Consider the following 9,660-nt stretch of genomic DNA (forward strand, 5'->3'; position numbering starts at 1 on the left):
ACTAGATAATACATTGTTTAACAGAGAGTTTGGAACTCTGCTATCTCAGAACACTTATATATGAAGAGTATGTCATTTGGTTTAACACAGAAGACATAGAACTAAAAAGGTTTAGGCTAAAGTTGTACATTCAACTTACAAATTATTTGATAGATACATTACAACAACACACTAAGATAAAAGTGGAACAGTAAATCATGAGAACACTTGACTGAAAGTAAAGAACACACTGCTCAGTTTATGGTACAGTCCAAGCTATAGTCCAAATAATCTGAGAATTTATTCACTCACTCGCATACTGTTCTAATGATAAAGAAACAAAGGGTGTTTGATAGACTCACAGAGGTTGACATATCCATGTTGGTGCATGCTGGCTCATCTGCTGTGTCCACCACTCACTCCATGTTTCACCAACCAACCAATTCGCGTCTCATCTCAACATAGTGAGAGGGATTGAACCTGCACAGCGGCACCCTTCCAAAGATTCTGCGTTCCCCCTTGATAACCCACTGCCTCGTTACAATAATCAACACCAAAAACAGATATGCACCATATGTGATACAGAAAGAAACTCCAGATTGTAATATTAATGACATACTATACATATAACTAATGGCCAGGAATATTAGAGAATATCCCAATAGTTTACTATGATATGTCAGAGGGAGGGCAAGAGCAAGCACTCCAACTGCGACAGCAAATGCAGCTGAGTTGCAAAAATTTATCATATCGAATTTATATCCAGACAGGACTATCGTCCCAGCACGGTCCGGCATTGCAGTTCTGTTGTTAGCAGTGCCATTGATAGCAGTAGAGTTGGTAGGAATATAATCTATGGCAGTATGATTGAGAATAAAAATGGTGGGATTGTTTTCACCTTGTTGGAATCCACCGGGAGGATTGAGTACAATTTGATAGGTGGTAGTTGCAATAAGCACAGCAACAACCAGTAGCGCATTGTGCATGTCACTTGACAAACCTTTATGCATATTAGGAACAAGCCACAACAATTTTTTATAGAGCTTTACAGAACTCATAAAATGTGCAAGACTCGTACATTTAGGAGGGATTGAAGCTTTTAAAGCTCCTGCGCGGACTAAAATGTTTCTGACCTCTTCATTTCCTTCAGATGAATCAAGTGCAGTTTTACCCTCCAAATTTCTTGCAATTTTGTCCACTTTATTGCTGATTAACAACTTCACAACCTGAACAAAATCACATTAATTCATAAACAATTACAAATGGAATTAAAATAAAGCAAAAGTAACAGTTTGCCATCTTAGAACCATCAACAGACATATATGCTGCATGCATGGTAAATGAAGCAAAAGAGAGCACCTGGAGTTGGTTAGTGGACGCTGCAATATGCAACACTGTGTTGCCATCCTCATCCTTCCAGTTTAGCAACTCTTGATTGTTGAATTTATGAAGCCATCCCAAAAGGACTTTAAAAGATTCTAAACTACCATTTCTCATGGCAATATGCACTGCAGTCTCTCCTCGTACTGTCAAATCATTGATGGATGCTGGGCAAGCACATAGAAATTCAGCCAATAGATTGAATTCATTTCTTGCAGCTACATGATGCAAAGGAGTGATCCTCTCCTTCCCTTGGACACGGATGAGCTCGCTGTCAATATTTACGAGCCTTATCACGGTCTCAGTATGCCCATTTCGCAGTGCTAAATGCAAAGGGCTTAAGCCATCTGGGTTTAACTTCCTACCAAATGATGGTTTTAAGCTAATCATTTCAACAGCAAAATGGGTACATCCAGCAGATGCTGCTATATGTAGAGGAGTATGAACAAATGGGATCCGGTCAATGTCCTCCAATATGTAAGGATTCTCCTGAAACAGTGCATACAACGCATCAATATTTCCCTCTTCGGCGGCATTTTTCAACCTCTGCTCCATCCTGAGATTGTACAGTTAAGCAGCTTAATAATCGAAGTATGCTGGAAGGTAATAGTGTAACACCCATTATAAATAGAATTCGCAGGGAATGGTAAACGTTCTATGGATAATGTAGAAAAAGAAGTAAACAAAAACAAAAGGAACATGGGATATATCGTCAGATCATCAAAATAATCAAATTGTAAACTAATAGCAATAACTGGGGAGGATAGTAGTGCGAGTTCAGATGCAACAAGAGATGAGTTCAGTTTTTACGATGTAGGGTCCTATTTGTACAATCATCCGCAAGATAACATGAGAAGTAGGTTGGTCAAGATTCAACTTATAAAAATTAAACAGCATTAAAGAAAATTTCATCATTTTGCCTTCAGATTTTTAAAATAAAAAAATAAAAATAAAAATAAAAAAGAAAGAAAGAAAGAAAGAAGCTTTTTTACTCTTCTCCCAGACTCTCTGTCCCTTTCTCTTTTTCTCCTCTCGTTCAGCAACTTACTTTCTCTCTCTCTCTATAGACCACATTTTTAAACAAAAAAAGAAAAATAAAAAAAATGAATTGCTTTCTATTTAACCTCCGCTTCTATTATTTAAATGGATTTGATAACACAACTTCATCACAATGACAAGTAAAACTCAGAAACAAATCAAATTATGACAGAAAGAATCCAACTCATCGTCATCTTTTTTCCCTCCTTTGACTTCATGGATGTATCCCTCTTATTTCCATTATAAATTTCTTTTGAAGCTTGCACTACCAACTTTCTTGTAGCTTCCAAGAATCCTCCTTTGCTTGTGTAGAGGGCCTCTGTAGAAGAGCTGGTTTGACTTTAGGGTGATTAATTAAGGTGATCATCTTGGCCTGGCATGAAAATGACAATTTAAATGAATTCTTCCATGTGAATTTTTATTACAAGGTCAAAGAGGTAAATACTTACAAATTCACAGGTGAGCAGCTGAGAGAATTGTATATACAACTTGCATGTAATATATTTGAGAAAACTTGAAAGACAATATCAAGGTTAAGATAATGGATGAACAAAGAATGTGAAGGATTTAAAAATAAATAAATAAAAATAAGAAATAACTAATTGATATTTATATAATTAATAAAATTAGAGCCGTATTTTTGACTTAAGCCTCTACTAGAATGGAGCCACTGACTTGTGAGATTCGTGAAGTTCTTATGCCTTGTGGCTTGCACAGAAGATGCTTCACACTGAAAAATAAAAAAATATAAAATATAAAACTACAATAAGGACATTTTAATAGAATACTCGTGTCCCGGTTTATTAATTGGAATTAATTTAATTTAGATTGTTAGGCTGTATGGAGCTTTGATTGTTTCATTGTGTTTAATTCTACAATGAGAAGATAGTTATTATCTTCACGGGAAGAATTACTAGGATAACGAATTTAATTTTGGTAGATAAATTATCACTATAGAAAGACATAGCACAAAACTTTCATACTTTTGTTTGCAAGTAGTTACCCTACTAAAGAAAAAAAGGACATTGTGATGTCAGTCGAAGAGACTCCACAACTTAACAAATGTTAAAGAACAAGAGAACAAAAGAACATACCTTGAAGAATTGGTATATCCAGTCACTTAAAAGACAACTCACTAGCAATAGACAAAGATAATGTATTAGAAAAACTTATCCTAGAAGTTAGGACATAGAGGAACAAGAAAAAACTGAAATCCTTACATCATAGCAAAGTTTTATAGGATCATGATGCATAAAAAGAAGAGAAAAGCTCCAACAGCTACAGGCATAAGCCAACTATGCGCATAGTCAATAAATGTAATCCAGTATGTGGCGCTCGCTTAATACATTTCAAGCACTTGAAAAGTTTCCAAAAGGTGTAAGATTGAAGCTCGCTTATGAAAACTTATCCTTATGGCTTGCACAGGAGATGCTTCCCACTACATGGAGTGCAAGTGAGAAGTTTGCTTAATAAATTTCAAGCATTCGGACACTTTTCAAGGTTTTAGTCTATATCCCGCTTACATGGAGCGTTGGAAGAGAGAGATTGAAAACGGAGTCAACCATTTGCATTTCTAGAAAGCAACTACTATCATATTTGAGAACACGCCATAACACTTGTAGTAAATAAAGCTTAGTTCAAATCCATGCGACCAAAGAGAGAGAGAGAATTTAAATTTCAAGCAGTTGAAAATATTTCAAAACATAAGCAAAAGATAAGCATCGGCATGATAATTTGTTAAAGTGAGTATGAGAATCTACACGTATTCAGGAAAAAAAAAAAAAAAAAATCTGCACTTGAATTCACATAACTGTCAAGTCCTTAACTTTTAATCAAAATTTCTATCCACCTACTGGTGGAGAAGGAATGCTAAAATCAGTAAACCAACTGCCATTCATAATATAGTGTGAAACTAGAGTTGAATTAAAGATTGTAACTATTTAATATCGATGGCACAAAAGAATCAAAGTTTAAAATTCAAATTTTGAGTCCCAATAACAATTCATGATCTACCATAAGCAACGAATAAGATTGAGCCTTAATTATTCCATGTAACCAGCAAATCATAGATATTTAGATTCAATTGATAGTATGACATGGAAAAAAGAAAAACGTTTACAACCAGTTAAATGTGGACAATTAGAGAGAGAGAAGAGAACCTGGCATAGTTAAGGGGCTCAGTGAAGAATGGCACCATAAATTGAAGCTGTCTTATTCTATTGGGGGATTGACAGTTCTAAAAAAAGAGCTTCTCTAGCAAAAAAGGGCTGCTGCTCAAATGTCAGCTTCTTTTCAGGTTTAAGGAGACCCTAATTTGCATGGTTACCGAGCTTGACCATTCATAATTAGGATTCTGGAGCCACACCCACAAGGTCTCAATTCCGATCCCAAACCTCAATTCCTTGGCATTTGGTACTCCCAGATGGGCCTCACAATTTGGTTCATCCTGTCCAAGAATCCTGATAGAGAGAAAACTCAGAACCAAGTGATGCACCTCCTCAGATTCAAGGCCTCAGTATAATGGCTCCATATATATCAGTTGACTCAGCAATCGTCTAACCATGCTGACTGCTATGAACCGACCTCAACAAAATGTAGATCCTCAATGCACTTGGCAGCAACCATGGGTGGCTTTGCAAAAGTTTCTGAAGCTGCCACCCGACTAATTAGTATCACCAATAAGCAGATCCTTTCTGCTATAAAGCAACCTCAACAAAATGAAGACACAAAGGGCACCGGCAAAAGCCACAACAATAATAAGATAGGGAACATGTATAGAAGCAGCAACACGAAATCAATAAAAGACCAGCAAGACTGGACAATTTAACTGCAAAGTTGCATGATAAATTGGCTAAACTAAGGAAAAACACAGCAGTACAATACAGAGGTCTACATCAGTGTGGCCTATACATATTCTGTCAATCACTATCAAAAGAAAATTCTCGCCTCGGATTTATTATTTGGAGGTGCAAGACCGATTAAATGTCATCAAGCACTGATCAAGTACATATTAACATGCATAGGGAATGAAAACGATTGCATACTGTCTGTTAATATTTTATCGCCAAGTGGTATCTCCTCCACCTTTCAAAGAGAAGGTTGAGGATTTAACTCCCAGTTGGGACAAAGGTGTCTTACTAAAAAGCTTGAAAGGCGTGCTTTCATCTGTGACCATTGATGATGAAATATGTGACTACTAGAGCAAGTGCGACGTGATTTCATCTGTGCCTGTTTCTGTTGATGATTAAATATGTGACTATAAGAGCTGCACTTGAGCTCTCCCCCCCCCCCCCCCCCCCCCCCCCCCCCCCCACATTTAGAAACTAAATGACGTACCACTGTACCAGTATAAATGTATTGCATCATACCATAGAGAGTAAATAATGGATGACGTACGGCAATGCAGAAGCATGCAAAGGCAAATGATGTCAAGTATCGAGAAAGAAACTCAAATTGAGAAACAAAGGATCCCTGTTCAGCGAGATACTAAACTTCATCTATTACAAATGGCGTCAATACATCCTTAAGTATTGAGAAAGAAACTCAAATTGAGAAACAAAGGATCCCTGTTCAGCGAGATACTAAACGTCATCTATTACAAATGGCGTCAATACATCCTTCCAGTACACACTGTTGAACCACAATAGCATATCTTCTTCTTGATATTTCCACTGGAATCACGAATCTGATTTACAGTATAATTGTAATCGTAACTCAGCTCCTGTAAGGCAGGAATATTATCCGCAGCAAAGAGCATTATATGGGGCATTCGCTTGTCATCATGATCATAAAGGACATCCTGAGCATAAAGATTAGGAGAGCAACTGTGGTTGATGAACCTCCCCACATTTCCATACTGTGCTGCATCGATGGTGTAGCCAACATCCTCGTCAACCTCGCTAAAACTTGATTGTGCGTCAGGCTTGAGAGTTTGAGTTCCATCACCTAGAGAGCAGTCATTTTTGTTATGCCCAATATCAAACAAATACTCATCATAATCGGTTCTTTGATCAGCTTCCTTGTCATCAAGAAGCTCTCCAGTATACTCACATATAAAACTTCCAGAAGGAATAGAAGTTAGGGATCTAACACCCCAGCCCCTTAACTCTGTTTTGAAAATTTCAAGCTGAATTTTAGTTTTATGCTGGCTGACTCTGTTACAACAAGAAGGAGGGCATTTGCAAGAAGGACCACACTCATAGACAAGAGACTTCACTTCCACAATAGCTCCATTATGGTTGTATGGGATCTCTCCCCCATTCTTTACTGCACACAAGCATTTTTCAGGATCCAAGCATCCATCGGTACAGTCACAACCCTTGGGAGGATTAGGGCGGTACCAGTCAGGATACATCATCCTGGTCGTGTATCTGAACGGTGGGGGTTTCTCATTGTCTATTGAGTTCACAGCACAAATAGGAAATGGCTCTTTCCCTCCTGATATATCATCAACACAAAGGCCCTTCCGGATTTTACATTTTTTTGAATTTTTCACTTCCTTCCAGGCAAGCTCTGGTTGGCCTGGAATTCTTGTCAATTCAAACTTATAAACCAGGTTACCACGAGGTCCGGGTTCCTGCCAGTACCTCTTTACAATGTACAGGCCATCGTAAGTGTATGTCATAACCATCTTAGCTCTTGCATTTGATGAGTCAGAGGCCTTTGTCTCTCTAGATCCACGGATCACTCGCACTGGATTCTTCTCCGATATACTGTTCTTCAAAGCCAAGTTTCCTCTTACAAGTTTCTGGTCTTCAGGTTGCTTATTGTGACCTACTGAATTTCCTCCTTGTCCAGAGTATATTAAGACATCAGCATTGTCCAGATCATCATCATAACCCCCTGAAGCAACAATACTAATTGCAATTATCTCTCCAGTCCTGGAAGTCATGTAATCTATACCAGGCTGGTACAGGTGATGCACGCCAACAAGAACAAGCTCCACCCTGTACTGGAACTCATCGCCCACCTCAACTCCTGGAACTGGTCCCAGCATTTGTTTATAAGTGTTAAGTTCTTTTCCTTTTTTCTTAACAATATCCATTGCTTCAATATCAATCCTATTGCTCTGCCTCAACTTTGCTTCTTCCTTTCGTAAGAGCTTCCTACAATATGTTTGGAAGTGAAATAGTGTTTCCCTCACTTTGCTTCGGGCATCACAGCTATTTGAAGCACTTGAACCATAACAGCGAGGCAGACGTACATCAAAATCATGCAGCTGAGAATCGTTGTGCTGCTCATCATCATGAACAACAAAATATTCCTCATCCCAGACAGGTAGTGCACCTCTGCCTTCATAAGCTGCCTTCCCAGCAAACATTGATTTCCCCTTCAAAGAATTTCCTCTCGAAGAACCTGCTTCATACTTATTTTTCGTAACAACAATTCTAGACTTCTCTCGCCTGGTGAAATCCTGCTTCTTTAATTTGCTTCGGCTCATACCACCCTCTAGGCTAGTTTTTGAAGCCCCTTTCCCCTGCTTCCACAGACTATTTGGTGAAGCCATCAGACCTTGCCTAATCACCCTGTCCACTCCACATCCCAAACCAACATGATCACCCAAAACCCTTCGCTTAGGACTTTTGTCATATGAGTGAACCATAATCTCCTTCGGCACTTTCCTAAATGAATCTCTTACATCCACGGTATTCTTTTTAATTCCTGCCTGGAACTTTTTTCTTGGCTCAGGCACAGTTCCTCTCGATTCATTCTTCTGAGCATTCCCATCTCGAACATTCCTTTTTGATTCTACGATGCTAGCCCTTGCAGTCCCCAGTGTCTCCGTCAATGGCCTGCATTTTGCAGCAGCCCTGTCTGTGCTACCAAAACTCTTGCTTCTCAAAACAAACCTCCGGCGCTCTTTCTCATTTGAGCATGGAACATTCCTTCCACAAAATGGAGGGTAATCACGGATAACCAAAACTCTTCTTCGCAGATAATTTGATTTCAGGACAGTCTCCTCTGAAACATTGGCATTACCAATAGACCGCTGCTGCAGAGACAACTTTTTTGCCCTAGCCACCGACACAGCTTCGTTTTCTGTTGCATCATCCCTCTTCAACAGGGCCTGATACGCCATCTCAAGCAACTCCTCCACCAATTCTGGTGAAAGACATTCTAAATTTTTCGGCAACCCAACTCCCACTACCTCCATATTTGTTGAAATTTTCTCATCCTCACCAACCATCGTCGTATCCACCACCTTCCCCACCAAACCAGCTGATGATTCAGCCATTTCTGGCCGAATTTGACTTTTCAACACTTCACGAGACTGGAACTCAACCCGAACACAATCAGACACTACAACGTCAGCCCTCATTTCACCATCCTCCAAATTCTCCTTCTTACAAACCAATGCCACCACATTTTCCTCTTGCCTCAAATTAATCGGCGGAGCATTTGGCCCACACCCCGGAGGATAATCACGAATGCACAAAACCCTCCGGGGCATATACCTGAACTCCGAAACACTAGAAGACGAGCAACAGCCATTTTCCAGTTTCCGCTTTCTGGAATTCCCATCAGATAGACCACCATTCAACAAAAGCACCATTCTCTATACCCCCAACAACAAAATTTACCGTTTGGTTACTGAGAAAAAATTAAAACGATAACAAAATCAAAAGAAAATGTAAAAATAAATCCGATTAACACTCGGAATCTAAAGAATTGCAAGTAAACCTCAGAGTAAAGAGAAATTTAAGAGAATTCGCAGCTTATAAGCATACAAAGTAACATAAACAGTGAGTTTATAGAACAACAAAGTAGGGTTTGAATCCATTAAAAGAAAAGAAAGAAAAAACTGAAAGTATATGTACCTGGTGCGAGTTTTGAGTTATGATTGTTTCTTGAGAGGAATATTCAATGGTGAGTCGAGTGAGTGAAATGGATGTATTAGCGATTCATGGTTGATATTTTTGCTGCGAGGGTTTTGTCACAACCAAAGTGTGAGCTCTAGAGAGAGAGAAGGTGATGGAAATGCCCAGTGTCACTGCGAAGAAAACTGTACTACTATAAACGACAAGGAAATGGAAAGCTGTGATATTATAGTTATGCCCTTAGTTTTTCTGTGTATTATCGGCTCTACCACGTGGCTCTCTTTATTTCTCTCTCAAATATTGCAAAGAGTTACCACTCAAAAATTAAAAAATATTACAAAGAGTTTGTCTCTAAATATAATTATATAGCTGTAATTGTTTTTAGTGTTTGAAAGACGAGCCCTGCACCCTCCCCTCTATCCTTTAACTCCTAACATTTTTGTTA

At 38.7% G+C, this 9,660-nt stretch overlaps 2 protein-coding genes across 2 annotated transcripts; both read right to left on the reverse strand.

Annotated features, from left to right (window-relative positions):
- Nucleotides 1-342: 342 nt before the first annotated feature.
- Nucleotides 343-2,669, reverse strand: LOC132285551 (ankyrin repeat-containing protein BDA1-like). The gene is made up of 2 exons (XM_059787740.1): nt 1,339-2,669; nt 343-1,205 (listed from the first exon to the last, which is right to left on the reverse strand). Exons 1-2 carry the CDS (start codon nt 1,912-1,914, stop codon nt 408-410), a joined length of 1,374 nt encoding a protein of 457 aa, XP_059643723.1. The 5' UTR covers nt 1,915-2,669; the 3' UTR covers nt 343-407.
- A 3,136-nt stretch (nt 2,670-5,805) lies between these two features.
- LOC132286396 (histone-lysine N-methyltransferase, H3 lysine-9 specific SUVH5-like) lies at nt 5,806-9,363 on the reverse strand. The gene is made up of 2 exons (XM_059788730.1): nt 9,216-9,363; nt 5,806-8,988 (listed from the first exon to the last, which is right to left on the reverse strand). The coding sequence occupies exon 2, from the start codon at nt 8,948-8,950 to the stop codon at nt 6,005-6,007; it is 2,946 nt and encodes a 981-aa protein (XP_059644713.1). The 5' UTR covers nt 8,951-8,988; nt 9,216-9,363; the 3' UTR covers nt 5,806-6,004.
- Nucleotides 9,364-9,660: the final 297 nt, after the last annotated feature.

Source organism: Cornus florida, unplaced genomic scaffold, assembly GCF_030987335.1.
Source record: "Cornus florida cultivar Cherokee Brave unplaced genomic scaffold, ASM3098733v1 CherokeeBrave_3.0.0_Hap2_Chr11, whole genome shotgun sequence".
In the NCBI taxonomy this organism is placed as follows: Eukaryota; Viridiplantae; Streptophyta; class Magnoliopsida; order Cornales; family Cornaceae; genus Cornus; species Cornus florida.